Consider the following 13,217-nt stretch of genomic DNA (forward strand, 5'->3'; position numbering starts at 1 on the left):
AGGCTTTAATCTCGGAGTTATTAGTGAAAAGATCCACACTATCTGGGAGTTTTACAATCATATTTGTGTTTTCTTCTCCAGGAATTTGACCCCATTTAAAAAAAAACTTACTTTTTGAAGGCTTTCAAATGAAATCTTCAGGATGGTTTAAATAAATGATGTGTTTTACCTTCAGTCAGAGACATGCACTCTTGGAAGTGGCTTCATGCATTCGGAAAAATGTAGCATTAACTCAGATATTCTGTTTCTGATACAGATCAGGGAACAGAGAACACTGTAGAAATGCTATATTCTCAGCCTTAAGGCTATCACATTGTTTGCTGCCAGTTCGTTTTGGTCTAGTTTGGCTGATCTATCAAAACTGAATCTAGCAAGTATCTGTTCAGAGTTTTAGTCCATGTATCTCCTTACCATCTTGGGTCCTCAAAGCAAGTCTGCCTATTGGAGTAGTTGAGGTAATGGCAATGATTTAATTGATTGTGCTATTTGTAATCTTCATGGAAAGAAAATATGGGGTAGTAAAGGGCCCTAGCAAAGGGCCTCTTAATCTTGCAAGGAACAGTAATTATTGGCTAGAAATAAAAGCCACTCTTGGCAACAGAACAAAGGGATTACATTCTAATACATGGACTAATGAATTGTTGCAGTTGGGGAAGTAAATCCTCTACCTCTCAAACATTTCAGGTGAAGGCATGTATCTTCCCCTAGAAGATATTAAAGTGTTGGTCACAATCTGGGAGAAAATGGACAGGAGCTTGTCTGTATAAGACATTAGAATAGATGTTCTAACAGTACCTTTTGACTTCTATAACGCAGGGATGAGTAATCTGTCTGCGCAAACGTTTCCAGTATACTCCCACTGGGGAAGTTCCTTTGCCATTAGGATATGTCTCCATCATAAAAGACTACAGTAGATAACAACCAGATGCTGCCTGTCTTCCCAGATTCCTACTTGTATCACCATAGTAGAAACAGCCCTTCTTTCAAGTCAGCCTTTCAGGAGGGGATTTACTGAGGATCCAGGTGGGGATGGTTTCCCTTCCTCTCCCCAGCTTGAGCTAACAGCATCTTATGCTCTTTGCCATGTAATGTGGTCAAGTTTATACAGGCACATAACACTCCAGATTGCAACTGGATTTTTTGGGGGGGTTCCTGTTGTTCTGAATTGCACTGTAAAAGGCCTTTTTCGAGAAGTATGTCCTTTGGCTTCAGCTCTTGTGGGTCTCACTAGAACCATGTGGACTGCTGCAAAAAGAAGGGAGTTAACTCACCAGATGGCCTGTGTCTTTCTTCACCAAACCAGATTTGGCATTTGCTAAAAGCTTTTGTGTCCTAGGAGGGTTCACAGGACGGATGTTATCTGGAGAGATTCTGAAAGAGAAAGAGTTTTGCATTTTCTGTTGCTCAGCATTGCCAAGAGAGACAAACAACAGTGGAAAACCCACACATTCAGGCTCTTCAATTAGCATGCTGATCCAGCACAACTGTTTTGTTGTGCTTCATCAACATGCAGATCACATCCCACCTTTCCCTAAAGCATCAGTAGAGCTCAAAGAAAATTATTAACAACACCTTCTATGAGAGGAAAGTTCTGATTAGGTTTTGTTTCAGGTGCGAAACCTGCTCCTGGGATCTGCTTTGAGAGAGTCAATTCTGCTGGTGATCCTTATGGCAACTGTGGCAAAGATTCCAAGAGCTCCTTTGCCAAGTGTGAACCCAGGTATGGTCTCTCCCTACAAACAAGGGAACAGATTCAAGGGTGGTGGGAAAGGGATATAACATTTAAAATTCTTTAACTAATCTTTGGTTTCATTTACCTCCTTCAGAGATGCTAAATGTGGAAAAATCCAGTGTCAAGGAGGAGCAAATCGACCTGTAATCGGTACCAATGCTGTTTCCATAGAAACTAATATCCCGCTTCAGGAAGGTGGCAAGATTCTGTGTCGTGGTACCCACGTGTATTTGGGTGACGATATGCCCGATCCTGCTCTTGTGCTTTCAGGAACCAAGTGTGAAGACGGAAAAGTAAGATTCTGAAGTACTCTAAGCCAGGAGAACATCACTACCTCATGTTGCCAAGTTCTTTGTACTAAACTGACTGGGTTTTGCTTTGGGATTTTCTTTCTTTCCACTAAAGAATTGCTCATTCTCACACTGACTTAGCATTTTACTCTCTCCTTCTGCCCACTGTTCTGTATTATGGATTTGCAGTTGCAATACAAGTTGCTTAAGTTTAAAACTGTCTTTTTGAAGACAGTCCCAAGTACCTGCCCAAGTAGGCTAAAGGCTTTCTGTAAAATAAGTACAGCAAAACAGTGCAGGCTTGTTAATGAATTTCTGAGGAGTTCAATGTATTCATTTTCCAGTCTATGGCATTGCAAAAATTGACATTAACTTCACTTTAGGTCTCAAAATGTGTTATATCTGCTGATTCTGGCTCCCCCCCCTTGTAGTTTCTTGCAGGAAAAGCTATCTCTGTATTTGCTATTAGAAAAAAAGATAAACCCATTGATGTTCAGCCACCGATGGTGATTTTTGCAATCATATTTTACAGACTTTGTGAATTTTCCAATGTGAATGCAATCCAGATTTCATATGGCTGTCTCATTCCTAGCCTCTCTTTTGTGAGAAAAGAAACTGAGAAAGATGGGAGACAGCCATGAGTGTATAGGGAGGGAGGAATGGAAAGGAGCCCAAGAACTGTTGAAATGAAGACGGTTTCCATACCCTCAGTGGATAACTTGCAGAAAGAAAGAAAAATTGCTTTGATAATTTGTGGTAAATTCAAGTGAGCCTTTGAATTTCTGCATGCTTTTGAATTGCGTTGAATTATCACAGTGCACTGGGAACAGGTTGAAAATACATCCCTAGTGAAACTACAGTTCTTTTACAGGGAAACAACCCTCACAACATTTCTAAGTCAATCTGTTCTAAAATGTCTTTTCAAAGGAAACTCAATGCTGGGAAATCACCCGATTATGTTTTACTAATGAGTATTTAATCTTTCTAATCTATCTAATCATACACATACACACTATAGAATACACAGGCTAATACTTATGAAATTGTATGTTTTACTTGGAGGACATTAGTGCATTTGTATTACGGATTAAGAATATGAATTTAAATATTCTTGAGTTTTCTGAGCTGAAGATACCCAATTTGAAATGCAGCCATTTTAATGTGATCAAAATTCTGTGTGCTACTGCACTGTGAAGATTTGAATTGAGAATGCTGCTGTAATCAGACCATATTCTCTACATGCGTGCATGTTGATGCCAATTCACTCTAATTTCCTTTCCATTTTTTCTTCTCCCCGGGGGATAAGTGCCCTGATTAAGCTTCCCTGTCGTCTCCTTCAACACTATTCCCTGCTTAATGCTAATTATTGTGACTGACTTTTAGCGCTACTGAACTGAACTGCATTTAAACATGAGCAAAATTGTGCAATGCCTTTTTTCCCCCTTTTTGGGGAGAGGTCAGCATAGCCTTGCAACAGTTACTCCAGACCTAATTTCTTCTTTTTTCAGTTTCATGTAGGGTACCATCTCATTACTGACATCTTCACCACTCATTTGATTACTTGATGGTGTTATTAGATGGTACTAATCTTCCTTTAACTCAATTTTCAGCTATGTTGGCAAAGTAATGTTTACTCCTAATAACTGGAAAACAAAACTAATTTCATTAATTTGCATGTGTTATTTTTTTAGTTTCCTATAAGAGTACTATTACACTTTAAATATAGCTGGTTTATAATTAACACCAAAAAAACCTCTTCAGAAAGTCTCAGTTTTGCTGAAAAACAATGATGAACTCATGTATATCAGTGACTCAGTTGGATATTTGGGCTGTCCTGGGTCCAGGTTCTGTACTAGCATGAAAACATACCGCACCATTGCTATAAAAAGACCTGTGCTAATTTACACCATGAAGGGACCTAAAACTTTCCTTGAATCGTGGAATCAAGTAGGTTGGAAAAGACCTTTATCAAATCCAAATCAGGAGGTATCATCCACTCTTGTCAAGACATGGATGCAGCCAGATGAGGTCCATGGAGGAAGCCTGCTCAGTGCATTCCTGGTCCTGAAAAAATGCAAATTACTGGGGTTTTTGATTGGCTTTGAAAATCCCCAAAGCCCAGCAGCTCACCACTAGTTCCACTTCAGTGAAGCTGTGAGTGTTTATTTACACAAGCTCAGCATGGCCACCAAATACGAGCTATGTCTGAAGTGCGGTATTGGCCTGGATGCCTGTGGAGAGCAGGATTCAGCTTCTGCAGATTTGGACCTAAAAGGAGACGATGCCTAATTCTGGTGTCCGTATCTTTTTGTCAATATAACACTGTCAATGCAGCACGTGTATTGGGAAATCTTTAGCTGCTGAAAGAACTGTTGATGGATGAGCAGATATACGGAGAGGGACGTGATGCTTTGTGAGCACCAGCAGTTCTCTCCTTATTAAAACTTCTTTTCTCTTCTCTTGCAGATTTGCCTTAATCGCCGGTGCCAGAATACAAGCGTTTTTGGTGTACATAAATGTGCAACAAAGTGCCATGGACGTGGAGTAAGCCTTATAGGAACGCTTTTTTTACAATCAGTCAATAAACACTGGACAAGAAATCATTTTGTGTAATAGCTTTGGGGTCTATGATTGATTGTAATATATCAAAGTCACTGCAGTACTTTTTTTATCATGTATTTCCAGTTTCAGTGTCCCTTGCAGAAAATGCAAGCAATGAACTGATTTTTATTTAACAAAGAAATATTTATCAGGCAGTCATTGTCTTATTCTTAATTAACAATCTGTCATAAATAGGAATTTTAAGTCTAAAGTTCCTTCATAAAGAAGTCCCATTAACATTGCAAAAAAAAATTATTTTTTAATCCAGTTTCTATCTGGTTACAGAAAAGTTAAAATATTTCAAAGGGAAAAGCATTTCCAAAAGTATTAAAATAAAGTAGAATCATGGAATGATTTGGGTTGGAAGGGACCTTAATGCTCATCCAGTTCCAGCCCTTTGCCACAGGCAGGGACACCTTCCACCAAAGCAGGTTGCAAAACCATATTGATGAATTTCATCATATGAAAGTGATGCAGGATGAAAAACTTGATGATATCAGTTAAGAATATGAAAGCGTTTTCAAACCTAGTTTATATCATGAAAATGTTAATTATGACAAGCTATGCCTTATTAACAAGGATTTGCTGATGGTCTTTTTGTTTCTGTGAAAAGCTGTGGCACCCACATTGCAAGAGCCATAGGAAATTCCCTGCCCTCTCCTGAGAAGGGATTTTTATTGACTATTAATTTTAATATAGAACATCTTTGATATCTGTTATTTTATCATCCCTCAGCTGAAAAACTGAGTACTGTTGATGACGCTGCACGTTATCATTGTGCTGGAATGAGCATCAGCTTAGACTGGCATCTTCATGTCGTTACAATGGAGAACCCCTGGTGACTCCTGAGGAGCAAAAAATGACCTTGTGGAATTGTAGATGGGAACTCCTGTAGTGCTTTAATTTTAAAGATAATGCTTAACAAATTATATTTTTCATTACCTTGCTGTCTTTATAAAGTAAATCTCTGTTTTTCATTTTACGTGACCGTAGCTGGTCTAAGCTATGTGAATGGTACTTTAATACCTCCTGAAAGCCTGCCAGCTGACCTTGCCAGAAAAATGCATATTTTCAAACTCCTGTGAACTAACCAGTATCTTACTGAGAAACCCATTTATTAACCTATTGTGTGGTTTCTCCACACTGGTGCTGGTGGATCACTGATGGTCAGTGTTAGGCCAGAATTAAGGACCACATTGACAGCAAGCCCTAAGCCCCAGATCTTTATTTAAAGATCAGTTTGAGCACCTGCATGTGACTGTGCCATCTCTGTGCTGTGCAACAAAACTTTTGGACCCATTCAGTTCATGTGTTGTGTCGATACAGCATGGAGCTTTAACACCTGTATAAGTCATAGCTGTTATTCGGGTGGTAGAAATAAAAAGCAGCCCTGGTTTTGATGGGTGTTTTGAACTGTGGGACCTCCTGATGGAAAAGCCATGAGTCTTCCAGCTCCTTTTGCTCCATGCAGAAGGAACAGGCTGATGTTAGTGATGGACTCCAGCCCTTTGGAGCTATCTTGTTCTGCAGGGAGCATTTAGTAAATTGGGTCTTGCTAGTTGTTCCTTTACTCAGATTTAACCCACCAGAACCCTGAGGGCTGTTTTGTTATAGACACTGCAGGTATGGTATGAAATGGAGGGTTTCCTCAGCCTTGATTCCAGCAACTGGAAGAACATCCTCAAGCCAGGGATCCAAGCAGTGGAAAAATCACTCTGCAACCTAGAGCAAGCCGTTGATGTACAGGAATGTTCAAGTGGGCTGACAAAGCTTTACAGGCTTACCAGAGAGAGACTCTTGCTCCTGTGAAGGCAGAAGGAATAGAAGTTAGACAGCAGATAGTGCTGCTGCTGGGGGCAAAGAGAGAGAATAAGACTTAAGAGGTGTGTCATTATCCTTATATTACTGAAGTTGTCAGCTGGTGCAATACAAATTACCTGCCAAATAGAATCATAGGATAGTTAGGGTTGGAAAGGACCTTAAGATCATCCAGTTCCAACCCTCCTGCCTTGGGCAGGGACACCTCACACTAAACCATGGCACCCAAGGCTTCGTCCAACCTGGCCTTGAACACTGCCAGGGATGGAGCATTCACAACCTCCCTGGGCAACCCATTCCAGTGCCTCACCACCCTCACAGGAAAGAATTTCCTCCTTATATCCAATCTAAACTTCCCCTGTTGAATTTTTAACCTGTTACCCCTTGTCCTGTCACTACAGTCCCTAATGAATAAATAATCAATAATAATGCTTTCTTAGAATCCCTCTTACCCCACAGTGTGCACAGGGTTGCTCTCTGCCATCTTGGTTGTGTTAATAAGCAAACACCAGAACATCTCTTTTCTTCTGTAAGCTTTACTTCTTTCAGATGTGTCACTATCTGATCAGGAGGCCTCGTCAGCCAGTGCTGCTCTCAGATTCATGTTATGCCATCTGTCTTGCTTTGCAGGTCTGCAACAACAAAAAGAACTGTCACTGCGAGGCTGACTGGGCCCCCCCGTTCTGTGACAAGCCAGGGTTTGGTGGCAGCGTGGACAGTGGACCCATTAGGCAAGCAGGTCAGTAGTAATTCATGCTTTACTTGTTGTTTCCGTGATAAAGAGTGGAAATACAAAGTGTTGTCTTGTAAGTGATGAGCTTGCAAGATTGGGAAATGCGGCAGTAAATCAAATGGCTTAATCCAAACACATTGGCACCAGCTTGAAAATTTAGTGTAGCAAATCCAAGGCAGAGTGCATCAAATTTCTTGCATAACAAAAGGCACAGTGATCCTGGCAGGTTCTTTTATCTTTGCCTTTCTTTCCTTGCCTTTCTTTGCCTTTTGTTGCCTTTCTTTGCCTTTTGTTGCCTTTCTTTGCCTTTTGTTGCCTTTCTTTGCCTTTTCTTGCCTTTCTTTGCCTTTCTGTTGCCTTTTCTTTGCCTTTCCATTGCTTCTCTTCTTTGCCCTTCTTTGCCTTCCTTTGCCCTTCTTTGCCTTCTTTTCCCTTTCTTTGCCTTTTTATTTTCCAAGATACATGATCAAGTTTAGTAGTTGACTGTAACAAGTAGGAAATGGCATTGATTTAAGCTGAGGGTGAGGAGCCAACTCCTACACTTGATATAGTCCTATTGCAATGACAGATGAACATTGCACTACTCTTGGTTTCACCTTGAGATACACCAAGCTCCAGTGTTCTCCACTGAGTGCTTCAGGATAGAAATACCTTATTGTACACGCAACCTATTCCTATAGTTATGTGCCTAATGAAGAGTGGATGTTGCAAGGATTATACATGCAAATTTATTGCATAATCAACAATCAGAAATCTATTTTATATTGTTCTTCCAAGGAGGATCTTTTGTATTGTGGGAAATAGCAGATTTCTGACTGTGTCAGATTAAAACTATGTTTTATAGATAGCTTCCACATATTTGGCAGAAGTTACCCTCACATATGACAGTAGTAGGAGATGTACATTTTCCATAATTTGCATTTCAATTTCCCCTTGTTCAGTCTGCAGAACATTGGCTGTAGTATCTTACTTCACCTTTGGCCAACCTCCGAAAGAATTAGTTTCTACACATTGTGAATGTTATAGGATTTGATAATCATCACATGCCAATTTTCCTCCGGAGTACTGTAACTTCAGCGACTTCCACGGAGAGATGTTCCTGATTTATGTCTGAGTACGTGAGAGGACAAGCAGTCTGCTCACATACACATCTATAAACTAAAAACTTGCTGGAAAATGATCTGCACCTTTTTGTATGAATAATATAATTCAAACCCAAAATGGATTGTATTCTCTACATGCCAAATCCTGCCGTGAATTGTAATTCTGGATTTATGACACCAGGGCCATTTCCATGACAAAGCTTCACATTATAATTTCACTGGTGAAAAATCTTTTTAAATACCTACCCACCAGTAGGACAGCAAAGAAACCATGCTCAGGCACTGAACAAGTGGGATTACGGGTGTGTTAATGTTTTCTTTTGAGATTTGCTCTAAAGCATTATAGTCCTTTTCCAGCTTACCTGAAAGCTGAGTACCTGGGGAGCTGCAGTATGTGTTATAATGAGGTGCTGCATACACAATGCTAACTGCAGAAGACAAATATAGGACATCTTTGATGAGTCTCATGGTTTGTGTTTCGGAAGCAAACATTTCAATTTAAGAGAAAATTATTTAAACAGTAGTTTAATATAGTGGGGCAGTTTCACCATGTCTCTCTAATGACAGTGCTACATTCAATAATACTGGGAATACTGGGAATAAACAAATACGGAGCTGCTGCAAGGGCTGGAGCAGCTCTGCTCTGGAGGCTGAGAGAGCTGGGCTGGAGCAGCCTGGAGAAGGGAAGGCTCCTGAAGGGGAGACCTGAGAGCAGCTCCAGTGCCTAAAAGGGGCTGCAGAAAAGCTGGAGAGGGGCTTGGGACAAGGGCCTGTAGGGACAGGCCAAGGGGAATGGCTTTAACCTGACAGAGGGGAGACTGAGATGAGCTCTCAGGCAGAAGCTCTTCCCTGTGAGGGTGCTGAGGCGCTGGCACAGGGTGCCCAGAGAAGCTGTGGCTGCCCCATCCCTGGCAGTGTTCAAGGCCAGGTTGGACACAGGGGCTTGGAGCAAGCTGCTCTAGTGGAAGGTGTCCCTGCCCGTGGCAGGGGTTGGAGCTGGGTGAGCTTTGAGGTCCCTTCCAACACAAACCAGTCTGGGGTTCTGTAATTCCCAGAGGACACAGTTTTCTATAGCTGACACTTGGACTTTACCCAGCTGACTTAGAATAAACCTTTATGTTTGACACTCTGTACATTTCTTACAAAGCAGCCTAAATATTCAATAGGTAGAGAAGTTAATTAATTTAAATTGCATCATCTTAGCCTATTAATTTTATTAATCTTTTAGAGATGGTGAGGGAGTTATTATTCTGCAGTGCTACAAGGTAAAAGTGTGCCCCATCACCCCCCATGTGCAGTTTGTTCAGTCAGTGTTGCTGACTGTTCACCAGCATCCAAGTGAGCTTAGGCAAGTAGATGAGAGCCAGCTAGCTGAAAATGAAGCAGGATAAGGCTGAGACAGTGATGATGGGTTACCAGAGCAAAGTTTAAAGATGTTTCTCCTACTGTGGGAGTGTGTATTTTTTAGGTCAGCAGTCCTCAAGAATCACATCCTCTCCTCCAGGCAGCGACCCTATCACATAGCCATAATGATCGGAGCTGCTGCTTGCTTCTTCCTAAAAATAAGGCTTTCTTTCAGCTGCAAGTCATCTAGTCAGGGTTCATCTCACTATTGTGCCTCACTTAGGTCCCAGCAAGGTACTTAAAGCAGCTTTAAGCACTCTGAAAGCTGGAACAAGTACAGAAGGCTGCAGCCTCTCGCTAAGCAGGGCATCCCTCTGCGAGCACACAACACCACTGCTGAAGGCTTTCCTCCAGATTCGACCTAATAGCCTTATGGGCTGGACCACAGAAGTCCAGATTTCAGACTTCTTGCCCAGTATTAGAGCAGAATAGAACCCTTCAAATCTGTTTATAACAGAGCTGCGGTTACTGCCTATGTTTAAGGGCAGAATATGTGAAAGTCTGCACGTAACCAAATCACAATCTAGGCATTTCTGTCCTTTTTTTGCTCCTTCTCAGCCTTGTCTCCCTCCCATTCTGGCAGCAGGCAACCCATGAAGAGGGCACCAGCCGGCATTGCTACAGCCATCATCCTATGGGTGTCTGGATGTGGTTGACAGCCTGCACTCCTTATGGCCTCCTTTGCAGGTGACAACCTAAGCAGGACCTTAGCATAGACGTAGAGAGAAGACATGGATATGTTCACGGATGCACATCTGACTAGAATAGAACAGTTAGTGTAGAAGGAACCTACAGTTTTATATGTTAACCAATTTTTCCCCATTGTGAAAGAAGTAACTCTAAAAACAGGCCAAAATTCAAGCATCAGTCTAGAAGAAATTAGAGTTTATTAGTCTTTAATTCACAATTCACTTCACCTGCATTGCAGTTAGAAAGTCAGGCCAGGCAGCAATGTCCTGCTCCCTGTATACAACACGTTTCAGTGAAGACAGCTCTTGATAGAAGTTAACTCCATGTGGTTTTTTGCAGATAATAAGAGTTTAACCATAGGAGTGCTGATAACCATGCTGTGCCTTATCTTTGCTGGATCAATCATGTATGTCAAAAGGAAGACTTTCATGAGATGGTTGTTTACAAGTAAAAAGACAACAATAGAGAAACTAAGGTATGATCATTTCCCCTAATTACACTCTAATAGACCTTAGTAGAAAGTAACTGTTACCGTGGGTGCTCTCATCTTGACACTCATCACAGAACAGTGTGAACATGTTAGAGCCAACCTTACCAACAGTATTCACCAAGTGTTAACAGCAGTGTTTCTCCTGGTTTAGTTTAACTTTATTGATGTCAGTAAAGAATGTAGGTTTTGGTTTGACCACATACTCTTTCCTTTTGTGATAAAAAATGAAGAAGTGAAGGAAGCATTGCCTTCATTTCCATTTGCGTGAAATAGTTTCATTACACCGTGTGGCCTTTTATCTAAACTCAGTCGAGTGAGCTGAAACTTCCACATTCGAGGTCATTACTGTTTAAATGCTAGCTTCATTAGAATAGTCTCTTGGGTGTTACAAAGCTGTATTTCCACAGATTGCAGAAGCTAATTTAACAGACTACTGGTTTCTGAAAAATCAATATTTATGTTTATTCTTGCAGGAGCACTTGACAATTTTTGCTTTCCTTGTTTGCTATAAAAAGTCAGGAACTCATTGCAAAAATCTCCTTCTGAAAAGAGGCTCCAGATTAAAAGAAATGTGATAAAACAGAATGTTGTGTTCTATAAATAAATGCTTGTTTTGCAGGTCTGTGAGTCCAGCAAGACCTTCCAGTTCATCTGAGCCTAATCATCATGTTCCTACCACATCTCTCAGTAAAAATGTCATCAGGAAGCCACAAAATACAAATATGCAAAAAGTGAGTCCCTAAATAGTGCTTTTTAAAAAGAAAATCTATCTATATTTATATATATAGGATCTCATTTAAATAACAGCACAATTATTACATGATCTTAATATCACATAGAACTAACAGTATGTAAAGTGAAAGAAGATACAGGTTTCAAAATACCTTCATGGCTTCCAAGCTTTAGACAGTTGGAAATATCAAGTGCAGAAAAGGATAGTTTAGTCTCCAGGATAGAGCCAGACATCTTATACCAGAACATTACATCCGAAGGGCGAAGGATCAGTGCTTCAGTAGGACTCTGGAAGCTGTTAGTTGCGTCTCTGGTTGAAGAGGTCTTGAGTGTAGATGAAAGCAGAATAGAAGAGAAAAGGGAATAACAGATTTGAAAGCAGCAATGCTTATGTTTGAAGTTTATAGCATTTGGTTGGTTTTTTTTTTATAGAGAGATGGTCCAAGAAGACCGCTGCCATATCAGATCATTGACATTAGTAACCCTGTGAAGACACATGATTTGCCACCATTAAAAACACCTCAGAGAGTCCTACCACCCCTTCCCCAGCCACCGTGTCACCAAGCTGTGCCTGAAAGACCTTTGCCAGCTAACCCTTCGCTGAGGTTCACCCAGGTAACCACTGATTTTCTTTAAGCTTCTTTTCTATTGGATATCTAATGTGAGTATCTCCATGTGGTGAAGAGGAATGAGGTGTTTTCTCATCTTTCACATTGGCCTTTCCCCACAGTATTTCCTTTATACTCCATGCAAGTTCAGAAACGCGGTGTGGACATATTGCTTTATTCCAGATGAGGCCATGACCCTAAAATGTAGGATCCTGAACTCTCTCTTCACCACTCAAAAGACACAACAGCATAAACAAGCTCCATATTACAGGCAAAAAGGCTCATCTTGCCAGCTGCCCAAGCGGAGGCGAAACTATACAGTATATTAGCAAGGTGCCAAGTACATTGATACAGTTTAGGAAGTCAAGCTGCAGATGTCTTCTGCAAAAGCAAAAGATGTATTAGCTTGATGTGCCTCTGTTCTGCCAATGGGTGTATGAATCAAGGTTATGTCCCCAGAGCAGAGATGTAAAAAGCAGGCTTGTAATTACCTGCACTACTTAATGTAGATGTACCTTTCATTGCAGCGTTTAAACAGAGCTGGTAACCCCCTTTTTTTTGTAATAAGATGCACTTGAAAGTGATATTCAGGGTAGATTAAGTTGTCTGTGCAATTTTCTATGTTAAATTGTCTCTTTTCTTGTCACCAGCTTCTCTCTTTTGGTTGCATTTGTAGCATGACTGTGTCTAAGCAAAGGAATCAGGCACCCAGCTATTTCTGTTCCATAGATGTTGTGCTATTCTGGATATAGCACAAGATTAAAATGAAGTGAATATCTTTATCACCAACTATCTTAAATGAGCACCACATTGATTTGGATGCTCATACAGCAATTCAATGCTCAAATAGCTGTGCCTTGAGTGACTGTGCCTATCTAAACCTAGCGAGGATGTCCAAGGACAGAGCATCTTCTTCCTGCAGCAACTTTGTGAGCTACTCTGAGACACCTCCCCAGTGATTTATAGGAGGATATAGCTATGAGAATCAGTTGCTGAAGTGCAGTGCTTTGAAAAGC

At 40.8% G+C, this 13,217-nt stretch overlaps 1 protein-coding gene across 1 annotated transcript in view; it reads left to right on the plus strand.

Moving 5' to 3' along the window:
* The window catches only part of ADAM12 (ADAM metallopeptidase domain 12), a 187,251-nt gene that overhangs the window by 166,466 nt on the left and 7,568 nt on the right, over window positions 1–13,217 (plus strand). The window contains exons 15-21 of the mRNA XM_062635218.1: window positions 1,612–1,720; window positions 1,827–2,025; window positions 4,489–4,566; window positions 7,072–7,180; window positions 10,711–10,846; window positions 11,481–11,592; window positions 12,026–12,208. Coding sequence (XP_062491202.1) covers window positions 1,612–1,720; window positions 1,827–2,025; window positions 4,489–4,566; window positions 7,072–7,180; window positions 10,711–10,846; window positions 11,481–11,592; window positions 12,026–12,208 — 926 coding nt within the window. The remainder of the gene's footprint in view (window positions 1–1,611; window positions 1,721–1,826; window positions 2,026–4,488; window positions 4,567–7,071; window positions 7,181–10,710; window positions 10,847–11,480; window positions 11,593–12,025; window positions 12,209–13,217) is intronic.

This window comes from Pezoporus occidentalis, unplaced genomic scaffold (genome assembly GCF_034315485.1).
Source record: "Pezoporus occidentalis ecotype Australia unplaced genomic scaffold, CSIRO_AGI_Poc_V1 ctg45, whole genome shotgun sequence".
Taxonomy (NCBI): domain Eukaryota; kingdom Metazoa; phylum Chordata; class Aves; order Psittaciformes; family Psittacidae; genus Pezoporus; species Pezoporus occidentalis.